A 19,362-nucleotide genomic window follows, 5' to 3' on the forward strand; every position below is an offset into this window, starting at 1 on the left:
AGGATGTCCAGTCCTTGTGAGACCTACAGGATAAATGTGGGGGAAGGAACCACCATCTCCTCCTCAGAGTCAGAATGCATGACACAACCTTTGGAATTTTCTGCACTATGTCAACAAGCTCCCTAATTTCTGTCAAATGCCTCCCTACGGTGCAGGATGAAAAGAAATTATTATTTTCCAGGATGGATGAAGGGAAGGGAGCCATGGGGCTGGGGAAGGGATGTGATTTCCATCTGCAGAGGCCAGAGGCTATCTCTGGTGCACGTCTGGAATAACTCCACTTAAATCAGGAGCAGAGCTCTGGATCAACAGACAGCTGCATTTATCTCCTCAATCCTGTAACATACATTGATGGAAGTCAGGAGCTGAAGTCGAGGGAGCTCTGCCAGTTTTATAAGGAACAGGCAGGAGGGGACTCAGACTCTGAGCCTGTATTTCAGTCCCTGCCTTTGCCACTGTGGTTTTCCAGTTCAGTAATTTCCATAATGTTTTCGGGCTCATGCTGGCTTCTCCCCCACTCCCAGAACAATGCTGGCTGATTTTTAAAAAGTAACCACTGAGACTCTCAGCTAGAACCTGTCTAAATGTCTTGCATGCTAAATAGCTTCTCTAAATAATAGGAATGTTTTTGGTTGCTTTGATTTTTAGTTTCTTTTTCTTCTTTTTCCCTCTGCGAGACATTCTCCCTACCTGCAAAATGCAAGGGCTGTTTGGACTTGAAAGAGAAATTAGTGCTTTCAGGACCAGTGCTGTAATCCTAATAATGACACAACAGGGGTTTCTGGCTTGTTTTTCATGGAAATAATTGATTTAATTTGTCTTAATGTCAAATTAGAACATTGGGTCACAGCACTGGCATCCCCAGTGGAGGAAAGGCTTTAGTTGCTTTCCAGAGAGATTCTGAAAGAACAAGGAGGAAAAAAACCTGACAGACCAATTAGTTTTGTGGAAATTTTTCATCAAGGTATTTCCAGTATTAGGCAAAACTAAAGCATAAGCCTCAACGACTTGGAAATGGGATTTTGGTACTAAGTGCCTTCCCCTCAGTTCTGTGTTTTCAAAGAACCACTGACAGATTTTTGAAATTTTTCTCAGTCTACCTCATTTTTTCTAACATTTCATCAGCTTCAAGCACAGCTCTCATGAAAAAGCATTGCCAAGTTTGTCTTTTCAGGGTGTAAATACACATCCATTCCTACCTACCACGTCTGCTGTTCTATGGGAGCAGACACTGACTACCAAAATACGCAGGTCCAGCTGTGGGAGCAGCTTTTCCTTCTGGTCCTTTAGAACAGGATATTTGCAGCTTTTTTTTTTTTTTCTTCTACCAAAAGAGACAATTTGGAAAGGACCTACCCTTTTGAATTCTTTATGAAATATCTTTTTTCCACATAGAAGACAGAATGCGAATTTCTGTTTCATCTCTATTTATCTTCCCTGCAAAATTCATGGAAAACCCTCCTCAGTGGGAAGCTAAACTCCTAATTACCCTGGCAAAACAAAGCTCAGCAATGCCTTGTGCAGATTTCCTTCATTGTACTAGATTTATCTCCAATAATTTCTACAGCTGAGCTCATCACCTTCATCTTCCTCCACAAAGAAGCAGAGAATTACATGGGATTCCACTTGTAAGATAAGACAAACCATATCCTGGACTCCAGTAATTTAATGGAGAAGGGAATGGGTTCAGCTGCAGTTTCACAGGTTTGATGCCTGAATCTTTCAGGAATTCCCCACTGCAGTGGTGGCAGACATTAAACTGTAACTCTGTGAACAGAGAACTACTTGAACTCTGGACCTAAATTATGTTAGTACACAAAAGGATGTTAGAAATTAAAGGATAAAACAGAGCAACAGGAAATGGCCTCAAGTCATGCCACAGGAGGTTCAGGCTGGACAAGAGGAAGAATTTTTTCACTAAAAGGGTTTTTGAACTTGGGATGGGGCTGCCCAGGGAGGTTTGGAGTCCCCATCTGTCTTAAGTGTGAAATAGCGGTTATTATATTCCCATCTGTCAGAAGTGGGGCAGTTCTCTCTGTTCATGGGGCAGTTTTCTTTATCTCTCCCACAGCCAATCCTCCCTCCAGGAGATCTCTGCTCTCCATGGCCACTGAGTGTCCCTGCAGGGCTGATCAAATTCCAGCATCCCATGGGGAGATGCTCCGCCCAGGGCAGGAGCCAAGCATTCCTACCTGGATACAATCTGAGCCTGGAACAGCACAGCAGCCTTTGCCCACTGCATTCCCAGAGGAGCAGCTTTCTCCTGCCCTGCATTCCCAGAGGAAGAGCAGGCCCATCTCCAGCAGCCCAGGAGCTGCAGAGGAAAACTGCAGCCTTGTGCAGGATCCCTGCTCCAGCAGAAGCACAGCTGGCACTGCAGGAGGGCTGAGCCCCCATGGGATGGGACTGTGCCACCACCCTGACCCACAGGGGGGCAGGACATGTTCTGACTCTGGCAGGGTTGTTTTGTATTATTTAATTTTTAATTTTCCTGTTAAAGAACTGTTATTCTTGCTCCCATATCTTTGCCTGAGAGCCCCTTAATTTCAAAATGATAATAATTTGGAGGGAGGGGGTTTACATTTTCCATTTCAAGGGAGGCTTCTGCCTTCCTTAGCAGACACCTGTCTTTCAAACCAAGACACCATCCCTGGAGGTGTCCAGGGAAGGCCTGGAGGTGGCACTCAGTGCTCTGGGCTGGGGACAAGGTGGGGATCAGTCACAGCTTAGACTTGGTAACCTTGGAGAGCTTTCCCAACCTAAAGGATGCTCTCACTCTGTGATTCTTCTCCAGTCACCACACTCCTGGCGCCCTTGCCATGGTGCTGGATGCATCTGGAACCATTTCCCACACAGCAACACCTACCCAGTGTCATCGAAGTGGAGCCTCAGCACTGCCCAGACAGTGACACAAATTGTCGGGGTACCTGCAGAGGACAAGACAGTGACACATGAACAGGCCAAACATGCTTGATACTCAGCAATGATAATTTATGCAACCTTTCTGCTGAGGTTTTGTTTCCTGACAGCACTTGTGCATGGGATAAAGCAATTTATTGACCTCCAGAAATATCCCTGTCAGTCAGGGGTGGGATTGCAGGAGCAGAATTGGGAACAGGAAAGAACGATGCTGTGCCAGGTCATTATTGCTCAGTGATTTGCTGCATCTTGCTGCGTGAAGAATAAAACAAAGTCTAGACAGAAGAGAATCAACCACATCCATTTCTAGAGCTACTGGAATCATGCAAGAATTGCAGTGCCAGATGTGGAGATGGAATGGCATTACTGGACTCTGTGTATTCTTCCGTGGTTTTGTTGTAAATGATTTACATATGTTGCATTTTCTCTGTTACTGTATAAATAACCAGTTTTTCTTTACTTACTCACAGATGAGAAGTTTCCTCTGCTCACAGGAATATTTAATTTTTTCCATTAAAAAAAATACCAGAACAAAACAACAAACTCCAAAAAAAAGAGTATTGGAGTAAGGCTTTAATTCCTATTTCAGACATTTCTTCACTTTCAAAAAATGCATGTAAAATACAAATTTAATTAAAACAGTAAGAACCCAATGAGAAATCTGGATTTTTTTCCTTTCTGAGAATCCTAGAAGTGCAATTTTTTTTCCAGTGGAAATATTTTTTAAAAATAAAGCATTTATGCAAGAAAACCCTGGGTAAGTTGGATCTCCACAGTATGGTAAATAAAATCTTTGACTAAGAAACTGCTGACATCTGTTCAGGCACCACTGAAAAAATAAAGTGCTAAAAACCAAACAAAACAAGGACCTTGATAACCCCAGCTCCTAGCAGTGAACAAGACTGTAGTGAGTTGACAGGAACAATTATATTTAATACACTTTGCAAGTCTGTGTTTATGTCACATTAGTTAGTCAATCCCATTTAGATGAGCCTCTGTCTAATCAAATTCCCACCACCAGAAATAAAAATATCCCTGTTAGAGCTGGGAGATTGATGGACCCTTCCTCCTTCAAAAAACCACACAGAAAAGAATTTGAAAGGAAAATTATATTAAGAAAAAAATGACAGGCTTTGGGGAGAAGAAATCATGCATATTAAATTGCAGTTGAAGTCTGCTTTTCTCACAGGTGAATACCTAGAAAACACTGAGAAAAACCCTTTTTGACCTTAAAGAAGTTAAGATTAATTTTAAAATATCAAACTTTAATTTTAATTTTATCAGTTTAACCTTTAATTATCAAATATTTGCCCAGAGAATCTGTAGGTGCCCCATCCTTGGAAGTGTCCAAACCAAGGCTGGGTTGGATAAGGCTTGGAGCAACGTGGGATGGTGGAAAGTATTGAGGGAAGGGGGATGAGAATGAGATGAATTTTAAGGTCTCTTCCAATCCAAACCACTCTTTGATTCTATAGAACATTGTTCTCATGTTTTATTTAGTTTCCTCTATATAAATTTTGATGCTATGAATAATGTTCCAAATCTGTAAAATGCGCAGGAAGGCAGAATTAAAACAAAATGTGTCATAAAAATGCATTTAAAAACCCCATGTTTCAGATCAGCTTGGAGCTTTGAACCATCTGCTGTATGAATATACAAATCCTTAACACTACTTTTCTTTACATCAAAAGATTTCTATCTCTCCATCGCCTCCTTTTCAGCTTCTGAGGAACGTTAGGAAACAGACAAGCCCTGAAGGCTGAGATTTATTCTCGATGACTTTGTGCTGCCCTGAGTGAGGTCTTATGAAATCTGGCCTAGAACAGAGGCTGGACAGAGCTAAAGAATAAAGCAGGGATTTATTCAAAGGATCTCCTCCATGGATCCACCTTGGGCAGCACCAGAGCCCAGCCAGGGCTGCACCCAAGATGAACCCAAATGGTCCCAAAATGCACGAGCGCTGCCGGGGTCTCTCCCTGGGCTCAGCTCTGCTCCATGTGCACATTTCAGTTCATTGTCCAATCCCAGCTGCAGCCCCTGCAGTCCCATCCTGCTTGTTTTTCTCTCTGCAGCCCACGGGGTTTGTGCTCTTGGGCTGAGATTTGGATCATTTGTCCTTGGTGCCCAGCTGGAGCAGGAATTGTTTTGTCTCCCTGCTCTGTGCAGAGAGCTCACCATGCCCTGATGTGAAGCTCAGACCCACACACTAAAGCAGCACAAAATCTGAAAATATAAAAGCTGAAACCTGAGGCTTCATTAGGAGCAGGCACTAGCAGGGAGCTCAGGAAGACAGCAGGCCATCCAGAGAATTCACCAGCATATTGCAGATTTAGGAAGGAGAAACTGCCTGGATCAACAGAGCCATATGTGGTTCTCATTAATCCCTCAAGATGAGGACACTGAGGTCTCAGCACATTTGGAGAAAGAGATGAACATCCAGATGCTGCAAAGTGCTGAGCTCTTCTTTCTCACTGCTTCACTGCAGCTCCCTCCCCACCAGCCCTGAGCTGAGGGGCTGCTTTTGCCCTCCAGGGATGGAATCCAGAGTCTGGAAGTGCCTCTGTTGGCTTTGCAAATTGCCAATTGTTCCCACCAGATCAGGGAACTGCGAGTCCAGCTGAAACATGTGGGAGATGAGAAAACAATTGTGCTTAAAAAAAAAATAAATAAACCAGAACCATCCAAAGCTGGATATTGCTGATGCTGCTTTGAATGTGAAGTGATTGAAGTGTTGTGCCCACCAGCACAAGCTGGACCTGGACCAGATATCCAAGCTGGGCATGGACCTGCTGGAATGAATACAGAGGAGCTCACAGAGATACTACAAAGGCTGGAGCTCCTTTACTGTGGAGAAAAGCTGGGAGAGCTGGGAATGTTCACCTGGAGAGGAGAAGGCTCCAGGGAGAGCTCAGAGCCCCTTCCAGGACCTAAAGAGGCTCCAAGAGAGCTGGAGAGGGACTGGGGACAAGGGATGGAGGGACAGGACAGAGGGAATGGCTCCCACTGCCAGAGGGCAGAGATGGAATTCCCAGAGCAGTTGTGGCTACCCTTGGATCCCTGGCAGTACCCAAGGCCAGGCTGGACATTGGGCCTTGGAGCAGTCTGGGACAGTGGGAGGTGTCCCTGCCCATGGCAGGGGGTGCAATAGATGATCTTTACTATCCCTTCAAACCCAGACTATTCTGGGATTCTGTAAAGTCCTGTATTCAGCTCAATGCCAGTTATCATCTATGGCACTCAACTAAAAACTAAATATTTTGAGGTTGCGCTACAGAATGAATCCATCTGGGTAGCTCATTCATTATAAGGAATGATTAAAAAAAGTACTGAAGTTAGTTGATATATGCTGATTTTCAGTATTCTCACATTCAGATAAATCCACAGGTATGAAAATTGTGCAAACTTAATTAAAGAAACTCAACCTCTGATTTAGGTTCAGATTACAAAGGTTTTATAAATTGTGATTTTTGCATTGTTTTCTTTTTATAATTGTCAGATTTCCATGTACTTAATCCTCAATTTCTCCTTGGAAATACACTTTTCTCTCAGCTATAATGTGATTATACAGCTGTAGAGGGTACAGAATGAACCCTGAATCCCCTTTCCAACAGTTTTTTTCCAAGGCCTTTTCCAATAACCATCCATTTCCAACAGCCTTTTTATGGCACAGATTATTTATGATAATTTTCTCTCTATACTTTCTCTACCTCTATACCTTCTGAAACATTTTCTCTCCCTACTGTAAGGAGTCTTTGCCAGGAGATGAAAATTTTGGTTTGTGTACAGCTGCTTCAGGAAGGAAAAAACAAGACCATCTGTTGATTTCGTGAAGGTTCAGGCTACATAAAAATGTTTTTTTTTTCAAAGGAGAGTGGTTTAAGGCTTGGGTTTTGTGTGTAGATTTTACACATGAATATACAGGTTTATTCCTATTTCAAAAGTGTCTGTAAATATAAAAATCGAGTTTAACATTCCCAGGGAACATTTTAAATGAATGTATTCTTCTGCATTCACCATCTGACTTCTGCACAAAAAAACATCTGCAAAGAATTGCTTGCAGTAACACATCACAGGAATCAATTTATATCCAGAAGGCTAGAATGAAAAATAATTGCCATGGTTATCATCATTTAACTGGCTTTTCTGAAATAAATATTGTTCCTTCCCAGTGCAAATTTTTATTTCCCACCCAGGTAGGATAAGCAGATGTAAATACCCTTTGGATACATTTTGAATTTAGTTATTATCTGAAAGAAAGGCACAAATGAAGCCTTAGAAAATGGAGTTAGCATTGCAGATTTGATTAAGCTGAAGAAGTTCATGTTAAGATCATATCTTGCAGGAGGCAATTTTCTGTTGCAGATTACAGCTCTGCAAGAGATGTGGTGTCCTCCAGATTTCAGTGCAACTCTATCCATGCAAAAACCACAACACAGCCTGGGCTGCAGTGGTACTTCTGTGCTGTGATAATTCACTTGTTGGGAATTTTGGAAGGAATTTGAGATGGGACCTCTGAATTGTTTTTTGATAATGCTGTTTATTTTTCTTATCCTCTACATAAGTAGGAAAGTTGAGTTCAGCTCACATCTTTACTGCATGGTTCAGAAGGTCACAAGACCCTTAGTTAAAGGCCTTTTAAGGAGTTATTGACCAATAAAACACTGCCAACAAGGATATTTATGTTTTTGACCCAATCCTTAAATATTTTGTCTTATGGACCCATGCTACAGTGTAAGCATGAGTCCATATGTTTCTTAAGTGTGGGTCCATGTGTTTCTTAACCAATCACGTTATGATATACAAACCTACAGTGCTGCATTCTAAACCCCTTGTTTAGCCTTGTAAATGCTTTTATTTTTATGTATCTTTTATTTTTATATATCTTTTATCTTTTATATATCTATAAACTCTAAAACTCTAAACTTTCTTTTACTTAACATGTGTCTGCTTTAAACTCTAAATCCACATTCTCGCTTCCAGCACCTCAGTTTGGAAGCCTTTTCCAAGGTCTCAGATCAAATCCTGGGTTTAATTCTAAGCTTTGGCTTACAGGCCCAAAGTTCTGAGAGTTCCTTGCATTTTGAATTCCAACATCATTCCAACAAAACTTCAACATCATCAAGACTAAAACCATAGTTTGAAACCTGACATGGAAACACCACCCGTGGTTTGTGGAGCATCCTGCACACCGAGACACGTTGGAGACAAGAAGTGCCACGTACCCCAGCCAATGATTGTGTACCAGTAGAAATATCTCCTCTCTGGGAAGAAGGTCTCCACCAACAAAGTGAAGAGGTACAACCCCTCGATGAACAGCCAGAAGTAGTTGGACATGACACAGTAGTGAAAAAACACCATCACTGCTTTGCATTCCACCTGCAGGGGATGGAGAAGAACAAAGTTATTTCTGCATTGCTTAGGCCTGACAAAAAAAATGCTTTCAACTTCTCCAGATCTCTCAGAGGAAAGTGCTGGGGCTGGTATTACACACTTTTAATGGTAGAGGTTTTAAAGAATGTGAAAAATGGCAGGTATCACTTAGACAGCAAAGCCTGAATGGGGAGGAAGCCAATTTTACCAATTTTACCAGTGGGAAGTGGTCAAGGAGCATTTCAGAGCAGCTTGAGCACATCCTGTATTGCTGAGGGCTCACAGCCCCAGTGAACACCAATTGCTGGACTCAAGCCCCCCTCCAGGATTAAATGCAGGGAAGCAAAAAATGCAGTTGTGTTCTCAGAAACCCAGAGAAGGATGTGAAATGGCAGGATGACTGCAGAAAGCCCTGAGAGGGGGATCTGAAAGGATGAACCCTCCTGTGTGCAGCTGGGAATTGAACTTCTTTGCCATCCATCATCAGTGTTGTCACTCAAGCACAGAAGATGGAAGTAAGTGAGAAGAAAAAGGAGGCTGAGTGATCAGCTGTAAAAAAAAGATGGAAGGTTTCATTCATGGACAGGAGGGGGAAGCAGCAAACTAAAGAAAAATGAAAACTAGAAATAAAATCAATATAGAATATAAAATTTAAAAAAATAAATAAAATTAAAATAGAAATAGAATAAAATTAAAATAGAATAAAAAATAGAATTAAAAAAAAATAAAGGAACTCAGTTTGTTTAAGCTGGAGAAAAGCTCAGGAAGGACATTATTGCTTTCTGCAACTCCCTGACAGGAGGTGGTAACAAGGTCGGTCTCTTCTCCCAGGTAACAAATGCTAGGACAAGAGGAAATTGTCTTAAATTGCATCAGGGGAGGTTTATTTTGGATATTAAGGAAAATTTATTTCCTGAGAGGGTTTTCAATCACTGGAACAGTGTCCAGGTCAGCAGTGGAGTGACCATGCATGGAGGTGTTTAAAAGATGTGGAAATGTGGCACTGGAGATGTGGTTTAGGGATGAATTTGGCAGAGCTTGGGAATGGTTAGACTCAGTTTCAGAGGGTTTTTCAACCTGAATGATTCTGTGGCAAAGGCCTAAGGTGGCAACCAAGCTCTACCCTCTGAGACTGGGACATACTGGTCTTTCCAGTGCTGCACCCCCGTGAGATGCCATTAGTCCTACAAAAGTAGGATTTTCCAACAAATCCTGTGGGAAATGAATTTGTGGACAATTTTTTAAAGTTTGACAGAAGATTTAGAGAGTATGGATTTGTATGTAAATTTTGAAATAAGAAACGTTGATTTAGAAATGTTACAGAAGAGGATAGATATTGCTGAAAGAGAAATGGAATTAGAAATAAGTTTTAAAGGGTGGTTTTATAACTAAGATTAGATATTTTGGAGAAATAGAATTATGAAAGATGTATTGTTATAGGATTTATGAGGGGTAATTGTAGATTATTTGTTTTAAGGTATTTATAGTATGGTGTGGTAAAAGTAGATAGGTTAAGAAATGTTTATAATGTATTGTAATTAGGAACTAGATGGTTTTTGATTGTGATTGTGTGAATTATAATATTTTTATTGTTTTACTTTTTACATGAAACTGAAAATAGACTAAAAGTTTTACAAATGCTTTTTAGTTGTTTTATTTTTGAATTAGGCTATAATTTGATAAATTGGTGTTTTGTGTGAGGAAAAAGGGCAGAATCTGACAAATCCAAGCAGAATCTGTGTATAAATAAATCTGTGTATAATAAATATGTGTATAACCACTGCTGGAGGCAGTGATTAGCTCCCACTTTGACTTCATTCTCTGGGCCAAATCTACCATCAAGATGCTTAAACCATCAGATCTCAAGTTTCTTCATGGAAGCTCTACCCAGGCTGAAGATCTGGTCATAAAATGGCTGATTTTAATGTGTTTTATGCTTTAAGTGTTTCCAAACAAAGAGGCAGATGCCACCATTGGAAGAGTGGCAGGAGCAAACTGCAGACCTAACATGGCTTCAGCTTTCTCCTGGAGAAGAATTGAGAGCAAAAACTAGTTTCAATGACAAAGAAAAGGCTGACTAAGAAACTCCACAGCTGCACTTGCCTTGTGGAAGTGACTCACAGGGAATTTAGCTCATAACTGGATGGATAAAGGAGAGCTCAGTTTGTAATTCTATCATAATTACACCCAGTGAGCTGATTTATCATATCAAATACTAGCCTTAAATGTGAAAGGAGTTGGGATTTACACATAATAAATGCTAAATGCATCAGTGAAAGAGTGCTCTGCATGAAACTACAGATTTAAGAGACAAAGATGTGGGTAATGCTGATGATTTTCTGAGAGTGTGGCCATCAGGTGTATTCTCTGTGTCTGAATGGTCACCCTGTTTCCACGTGACTCTGCCTGACATCCAGAACAAACAGGCTCTGGAGAAAAAACAGACCTTCAGATGGAGGAAATTGCTTGTGTCTGCCCTCATCCCACCTATCTCTGAGCAGATCTGGGAAAGGGAGGAACAATCAGGGCAGAGTCAGAAAATAAAACCTGTAGGTTTGTTCTGTAGGACACTGGTGACATCACGAGACGAAACATCCAGTCTGGCTGAGAACTGGGATAACTCATGATACTACACAGACTGCTTTTTGTTATCTTGAGCTGAAAAAAAGTGAAGGAGAAGGATTTGGTTTCAGTTTGACTCACCGTGGAGATAAAGCAGTGGTTTCCATCCTGCTCAGCATAAAGAACTCCATCCTTGATGAACACAGATATTGCACGGAGGATGAATGAAACAAAAAGGTTCATGTGGATGAAATTCCGAGTGCAGTGAAGCTTCCTGGAGAGGAAAGAGGAAGGGAGGGGAGGGGGAAAAAGAGAAATAAAGAAGAAAATAGTTTTATTTTGTGGAAATGTCACACTGGGCCTGAACACACTTGACCTTGGTGCTAAGAACACCAACATCTAAGCCAAGACTGCGTTAGTACAGGTCCTAAACTTGAGAAAGAGGAGGATTTTGGAATTATCTTGTAAAAGGATGCAGAGAAGTATAAAATAGACAACAGAACAAGCCCAGTGCAGCTTGTAAAGTTTCATAAACCAGACCCACAGCTTCTCCTGCTGCATTTACACTCTGCTGAAATGTGACTTCTGGAGTGTGTCCAAGCTGGGGGAGCAACTCAGCTGAAGGATCTTCCCCTTCTTATTATACCTCTGGTGAGATAAAATCTTTAGCTCAGTTTGGGGCAGCTGAGCTCCAGGTTCTTTCCTCCAGGGCCTGAGCAGCTCCCTGCTGGTGTCCCCACTCACCTGAAGCGACACAGGATGACCATGGCAGTGGTGAGGGAAACCAGGGAAGTGCTGTATCCCACCGTGTACAGAGCCTTCACTGAGAGATAGTAGTAATCCTTGGGAGGCAAAAACCACAGGGTTAAAGGGTTTATTCACAGCCACACAGCTGCCAATGTGTGGGAGCAACCAGGATCTGTGTCTTTGCACAGCCTGGTTTCTCCTAATTTCCTCTGAGATCTCACTGTGCACCAAGCTCTGCTTTGGAGCTGGGTCTGCACACCATGAGGTTATTTATCACTGAGGTAGGAAAGGCTATCTATCTATTTCTTTTATAAGCGTCTGTAGGAAAAAAAACCACTTGGCTAAGAGATTCTTTATCAGCAGGGGTGGAATTGAGGGTTAGCCTGCAATTCTAGAAGTTCCAAGCTATATCAACACTAAAAGCTCATCTTCTATAAAAATTCAATACATGCCCTGGAAGGATTCAGATCTCACTTCTCACAGTTTTATACCCATGTGTTGCAGTAAAGGTAGAAAAATCCTAAAATAAGGCTTCATAAAGTCAGGCCTGCCCTGGCTAGCCTGTCATTTCTTCTAAGGCAAGCTGGCACTTTGCAAGTTCCCATGTGAAAGGAATCCTGGTGTGAGCAATTTGTTAACAAATAACAACACATTCAACATATTCCTGGGTGAAAAACAACTGGCACATGTATAAACTCATTTTGCCCCATTAGATAGAAAAATGGAAACTATCTCTTCAAACAACTTTTCCTACATGTACACCCCAGGGGTTTGAGTGACCAGTCAATACAGAATAACAGCTTGTTAGTAAGCAATAAAGTAATTGGCAAGAAAGCTCCTGACCAATTGGAGTCCCACACGAGGTCTGAAAAACTGTATAAAAAGGAGTTATGTGAATAAGGAAGGGGCTTTTTCCACCATGAAGAAAATGGAGTCTGTGCTTTATTCCCATACCCATGTACATCTGATTGTTTGTTCTCATCACTATCAAATCAGAACATGACCAGAGGCTGGACAGAGAGCAGCCTGCTGCTTCCCCCCTCCCCCCTTCATTTGTTTTTAATTATGAGATTAATTCCCACCTGGTTATCAGACTCTGTTTCGTTCTCATCGAAGCCGCAGGCATCGTAATAATGAGGGAAAGGTTCAGACCAGCCATCTTCAGTGCAATTCCTGCTGATGTCCCCTGTGCCAAGGGCAAGTGGGAATGTCACATCCCAAGAAAAACCTCCGGGACATCCCTTCCCACTCCTTGGGGCAAAGCAAACCCCACAGTTGCACTGGAAGCTCTGTTTATCTGCCTGTCCATAGATTTAATTCTGGAAATTTATTGAGGTCTTTAATGATCCAGTCCTACAACAGGAACCTATTACTACAGTTGGTCACCAGAGAGCAAAAATATTTAATCAGTACATTCAGTGTCTCCAGACCACCAAAAATCTCATTCTCAAGAAGGTTCCTAAACCAGGGTTCAGCTAAATGCCCATTTCTTTCAAAAAGGCATCTGATGACTCCAGCTTTGATGAAGGTATCTCCACTCCACATGGCCAAAGGAGAAATGCAGTGATTAAAAACAGGCCCTTTGTGCTATTTTTAATGGTTTATATCTGAGGCACATGCATGGGACTGGTGGGAAACACCAGACTAACATGATTTTTTTGGTCCAGGTGCATGAAGCCAGTCAGGATGCTGTGGGATATCTCAGGTAATCATGGGTTATATATCCATGGAGAGGCAGCTGGATTGCTCTGCTGCAGGCAGATAAGACACATCTCACTTGTTTATCTCCAAGCCCAGGCTCTGATCTCAGAGTGAGTTTATGGGAACGGTCTAGGAAAAACAAAGGAACGTAGACTGGAAATTTCTCTCCCATCCCTGTCTTCATGGCAATGTGTCCTTCTCTATCTCCAGATGCCCAGGGTGGCCTCAGTTGCTGAATTCAGAGCTTCTCACTTTCCTCTGTCTATTAATTATTCCAATCCTGGTAAATAACCTTAATTTTAAGCAAATATTGGCTTAAATACCAGAATTTTTTGGCTAATCTCATATAAAAAGCAGCTCCTCAATTGTTTCACTGATAAACTTAGGCTTTAAAACCATACTGGGAATGAAGAGTTGGGGGCAGAAGAGGAAGAATCTCCTGACACTCATTTACCTACAAAGCTGCCTGAGGTAGGACAGCCCCTGTGGGGCTCTTTTGAAGCACCATTATTCTTCTCAAAGCTCAATGGCTTTTCCAAAAAATTAGGGATGGGTTGCTGCTGCAATTCTTCCTCTCCAGAACAAAGGAAGAACCTCAATTTATCAAATTATCACACTTTTTGGAGTTTCAGTTGCACCTTGACCAAAACTGACGGAAATTTCCAAGTTTTGAGTTTGCTCTTTGCTATTAAAGTTGTGCTGCTTTGCATTCTTAGAGCAGTTTAGTCTCTCCTAACCTTATTTTTAACCTTATTTAAGAGATTCTGTTTGCCATCCATGCAGCAGAATATATCTCTTTAATCACAGCATTCATTTAAGAACATTGCATTACTCAGCAAATTTTGTTAAATTACTCTTGCACATTCATCCCTAGTTTTCTATGGAAATAAAAGCACTGAATCATGGTACTGACTTCCTTTAACACCATTTAGTAATTACTGTTAAGCAGGTAGATATAATTTATAGCAGCACACTTCTTAGATTGCAAGGCTTAATAGAGGAGGAATAAATTTTCATAATATTGCTAGAAGTAACAGAGCAGAAAATATGTCATAACAATTAGAACTGATTAGAAAATAATACCAAAATTGCAGGGAAAAAGAGCTGAGAGCTTCCTTTTTAAAGGAGAGATAAATAAAAAGAGAGGCAAAAATTTCCATGGTTCTGTTTCTTACCTAGGAGAGACTGGGCTGTGCTTTCCAGCAGGTCATAATCACCTAGGAAAGTGGAAATTGGGTATGAAATTGTTTTGATTGTGTTTTCTATTAGAGCCCAAACTGGTCTCAGTGGAAAGCAGTGAATGGAGTGCAATTGATTTTTATTTGTTTAGATCAGGCCCAAAGGCAATAAATACTTGGTGCTGTCTTCTCAGGAAGTAAACACATCTTTACTTGAGAGTTTAAATCAAAGCTGAACCTCTAAATTTAGAATTAAAAACACAAACAATAAACAGGGGCAAAATTTATTGCAAAAATATGGAAGCCAAATATGATTTCTATAGGAATTTACATTTATAATCCTCAGGTATTTAAATATGACCAGCTTTCAGAGGATTAATGAATCATTCTTTCCATCCATCAATGACAAAGAGCAGTAATTAATTGCTTTAAATAAGATAATATAATTTTGTGGCTTTAGGTAAAATCACACTGATTTATAGAGACTTATGAGATTTTTAATTTCACTTTTTGTGCAAGTATTATAGTTAAGTACCAATGTATCATTGTCATAGTTGTTGATACACCGAGAACTTTTTAATAATCTCAAACTAACATGTGCACACCATTTTGGGGAACAGATGTACAGAGGAGATAAGCAGCAAAACTGATTCTTACCTGCGTGGGTTTGCCCCAAATTATCCACTTCCCAACCTGCAATTAGAAGAATGAAAATAATTAATTCATAATGATAATAGGTTGCAATTTTGATAAAAGTTTGACTCCCATAAAAGACTGGATGTAGCAGAGCCCAGAGGAGAACTGCAGGTTTAAATCTTTTTTTTTGTATTAATCTTGCATATTTATGAGTGGGAAAAGATTTTCAGAAGATGGGATATTGTTAAATATCTGGTTTCATGAATTTTCATTAGACTCTAGGAAGAATACGAAAAATTGATCTAGGAGCATTTTTGTGGATTTTTTAAAAAATTATTTTTTAGGGGAATGTTCTTAATTGAGAAAGACTCACACATTTCCAAAACACTGTATCCAAACCCATGCTGCTTAATATCCTAAAAACACAATTATCACAGTGAGAAATGATAAAACTATGAGCTTATATTAGAAATCTCCCTTTCTTTTGCTTTTAAAAAAAAATAAAATTGTTGGAACGATGCCAAACCAACCTCCCAACCCCCTGTGCTCCATGTTTAATCAGAATTGGGCTGAAATCAGGTTTCCCTGGATCCTGCCTGGGTTCTGGCTCAGCTGGGGATGCAGGAGGAGCTGCCTGGAGCCAGGGAGTGGAGCTGCTGCACCGTGCACAGAGGAGCCTCAGGGAGCTGCTGCAAATCACTCTCAAAAACATTTCCAGCACCTCACTGACCACTGCAGCAGGTGAAATGTTCACTTCGGTTTAGTTCTGCATCTTATTCAGCCCCAACACGGCTTCAGGTTGTTCCCCTTTTAACCCCAGTGGTCAAATGTTAATTAGGGATTGGAAAAACCTTCACCAAATTGTCTGAGAAAGGTTTTGTTAAAAGTGAAATCCAAACAAATACTGATTTTGATCCTATGGGAAAGGAGAAAGCATCTAAAGAAATAAAATAATAACAGGAGGCTTTTCAGCATGGCATAAATTTATAATTCACATAATAATTTAAAATTCCTTGATTTCTGTGTCTCCTCTAAAGTAAATCTGATGTGCTTTTATAGCATTTAAGACAGAAAAAAGAGGGTTTGATGCGAAAATGATGGTGAGAGCATAGAAAACTCATCTGATGTATCAGGCATGTTTCATGACTTTGGATGGATTATTAAACATCAATCCTACACATCCAACCACTGAGGATTTTGGAGGGTTGATCCTGAAAGCCACAGTGAGAACACCCACAGTGTCCATCCTTCTCTGCCCAACTCCAGCTGCTGCCAGGATTCCACAGGAAGAATTTAGCCTGGATTTTAGGGGAAGGTTCTTCCCCCAGAGGGCAGTGGGGTGCTGACCCATGGAATGGTCACATTCCCAAGGCTGCCAGAGCTCCAGGATGGACTGGACACCTCTCCCAGGGATGCACAGGCTGGGATTTTGTGCGGGGACAGGATGAATTTGTGGGTCCCTTCCAACTCAGGATATTCTGTGACTCTAATTCCTGGATGTTTGCAGATGTTGGGCAGATCTCTGAATTCTGAGGAGGTGTCTCCAGTGCTCTGAGCAAACATTTTCCTGCAGCCAAGGTGGTTCAGCTGCTGCACGGGGCTGAGCTGGCAGATGCTGCAGCAGTGAATGTGCTCCACATTCCTGGCAGAATATTAGGGATGGTGTGGTGTGTTCAGTGATGGTCAGTATTAGAATATTAAATAACAGAATATTCATCTATTCTGCTCTGCAGAACAGTTTGGAGAGACCTTTTTTCCTCCTAAATCCACCAAACCCCATGCTTATTAGCAGTTATATAGCTCAGTTTTAGGAATTTGTTGCTAAAATCAGGATGTGTTGCTAAAATCTGGATGTCAGGTTGTGGTGCAGGAATTTTTATTTGCGGGTGTATCAGACAACCAGAGGATCAAAGAGCAAACCACCACTCCTTTATCACTTCTTTCATGGTATTTTTCACAGCATCTGACACTCCAACCAGCAGCTCAGATGGAACTTGTCCCCTAAGTGAGGTCACCCAGCTCAGCAGCCTGTGCCTCACACTGACCCACACAAGCAGGGCTCAAAAAGCTGCAAGAAAAACTCCTCAAAACCTCTTTGACTCATGAAAATCCATTTTTAGTTTAGCATTTGTACAGTAATTTGACCTCAAAACTATGCAGAATTCTTTCTGGAGAAAGACCAGGCCAGTATTCAGTAGATTGATTCCTGGTGTTCCTGACATCCTGCTTATTACAGTGATGGCTGTAAAAAGACATTTCTCTTAAATTTAAATGTTTTGAATGCATCTATTTTTTCCCTGCAGTCTAAAAAGCATCACATAAAAATGATCATCATTTAATTCTAAACAGAGATAGCAGTTAGTGTCATTGATATTAAAATAATAAATTTTAGTTAATTTTTAATTTCATTACATCCTTAATAACAGCTAAAACACATTAATGCAATTTTTCTGAAAGGAATAGGCTTGTTACAGAAATATTTTTGTATATACACTGAAATTATTTTTGCATTTCACCGTGTTTGGACATTATGAAGGGACTCACTCTTCTAACAACATTAATTTTCTGATTTGTAGTAGCAAGCAAGCCTTTCATTAACATATATTTCTGTATCTGAGTCCTAATTAATATACTGAAAAAAACTCCAGTACAACATTTGTCTGTATAGGCTTTTAGGCTTGATTCATCAACTCAATTTTCACTAATAAGTTAAGATACTGGGAAGTTAACTAGATTTATATTGAACATCATGCCCTAAATTTAAACAAAAATGTCAAAATTCATCTATTGAGTGTTGGCATAAAATGAAGATATATACAATTATATTTGTGGGTGTGTGTGGATATATTTTTTTGTATTTCTTTGTAATTATTTAAATATATGTATTTTTATAAATATATCTGTATATCTGTATATCTGTATATTTATATTTATATTTATATTTATATTGTAGTTTATATTTTATCTATAAGTATATATAAAATGTAAACACATATAATATATAGTGTATAATATATAATATTAAATTATAATACATAAACATATATATTTATATTTCATATTTACATATTTTAAATATGCAGATGTTATATATATATAAACAGATATTTTATATACATAAATAAATATATTATAGTAATTATAATATATAATATATAATATATAATATATAATAATATAATATATAATATATAATATATAATATATAATATATAATATATAATATATAAAATTATATATTATATATTATATATTATATATTATATATTATATATTATATATTATATATTATATATTATATATTATATATTATATATTATATATTATATATTATATATACAAACAGATATATTTAGCTATATATAAAAGTACATGAACGAACACGCAGCCACCACATGCCTTTGAATTCCTGCATTCTGCAGCTGCTGCCTTGCCCTCAGACAGTGCAAGTTTCTGTATCCTACAGCAAAATATGGATATTTATTTGACAGAAATCCATGGCATTTGTGCTGCTTCCTCACATGTCTGAGAATGAAATGGAGTTAAAATGCATTCCTTTTGTGCACACCATTTAACATGTTACATAGACCTGACCTTGCATCTAAAGGGTTCTAAGGAATCCCAGACACACTCTCATTTTCCACAATATTACCTCAAAACATTGTTTTTCTGGGTTATATTTTCACCTTAGTGCCTTTAAGACTCTTAGAGTGACCTCAGTAAATTTACTCTGCTGTCAGTGATGGAGAGGGCAGGACTCCAGGACCCCTCACTGCGTGGGCTTTCTCACAAACCTTCTTTTCCTATTCTAAGGACACAAACAATGAGAAATTGGTGTGTTTAACCTCACTGATGAAGAAGAGAAAGCCCATTGATATGATTACACAATGGTCTAATGAAATGCATTGCTCTCTCAGAAACGAAGAATAAATAAAATATGATTTTCATCTGCATTTCCACTGGAAGCACATTTTTCAGGGGTTTCACTCAAGGGTTACATTTACAAGGGACTTCTGAGGAGAGACTGTAGTGACAGGATGAGGAGGAATGGCTTTAAACTGAAAGTGGGCAGGTTTAGGTTGGGTATGAGGAAGAAATTCTTTACTCAAAGGGTGGGCAGGCCCTGGCAGGGGGTGGCACTGGTTGAGCTTTAAGATCTTTTCCAACCCAAACCATTCCATAAATTATTTTTCCATGATGACAGCATCTTAAATATCACGATTTTATGACTTATTTGAATGACATCTGT

The 19,362-nt window shown here is 39.8% G+C and overlaps 1 protein-coding gene across 13 annotated transcripts in view; it reads right to left on the reverse strand.

Annotated features, from left to right (window-relative positions):
- Positions 1 to 19,362, reverse strand: part of ADCYAP1R1 (ADCYAP receptor type I) — a 152,707-nt gene that overhangs the window by 35,917 nt on the left and 97,428 nt on the right. For all 13 annotated transcript variants that reach the window (XM_064419921.1, XM_064420391.1, XM_064420321.1 and 10 more), the window contains 7 exons: positions 15,135 to 15,170; positions 14,475 to 14,516; positions 12,681 to 12,784; positions 11,596 to 11,693; positions 10,993 to 11,125; positions 8,142 to 8,295; positions 2,867 to 2,927 (listed from right to left, as the gene is read on the reverse strand). In XM_064419921.1, the coding sequence (XP_064275991.1) occupies positions 2,867 to 2,927; positions 8,142 to 8,295; positions 10,993 to 11,125; positions 11,596 to 11,693; positions 12,681 to 12,784; positions 14,475 to 14,516; positions 15,135 to 15,170 (628 nt within the window). The remainder of the gene's footprint in view (positions 1 to 2,866; positions 2,928 to 8,141; positions 8,296 to 10,992; positions 11,126 to 11,595; positions 11,694 to 12,680; positions 12,785 to 14,474; positions 14,517 to 15,134; positions 15,171 to 19,362) is intronic.

This window comes from Passer domesticus, chromosome 1 (genome assembly GCF_036417665.1).
Source record: "Passer domesticus isolate bPasDom1 chromosome 1, bPasDom1.hap1, whole genome shotgun sequence".
NCBI lineage: Eukaryota > Metazoa > Chordata > Aves > Passeriformes > Passeridae > Passer > Passer domesticus.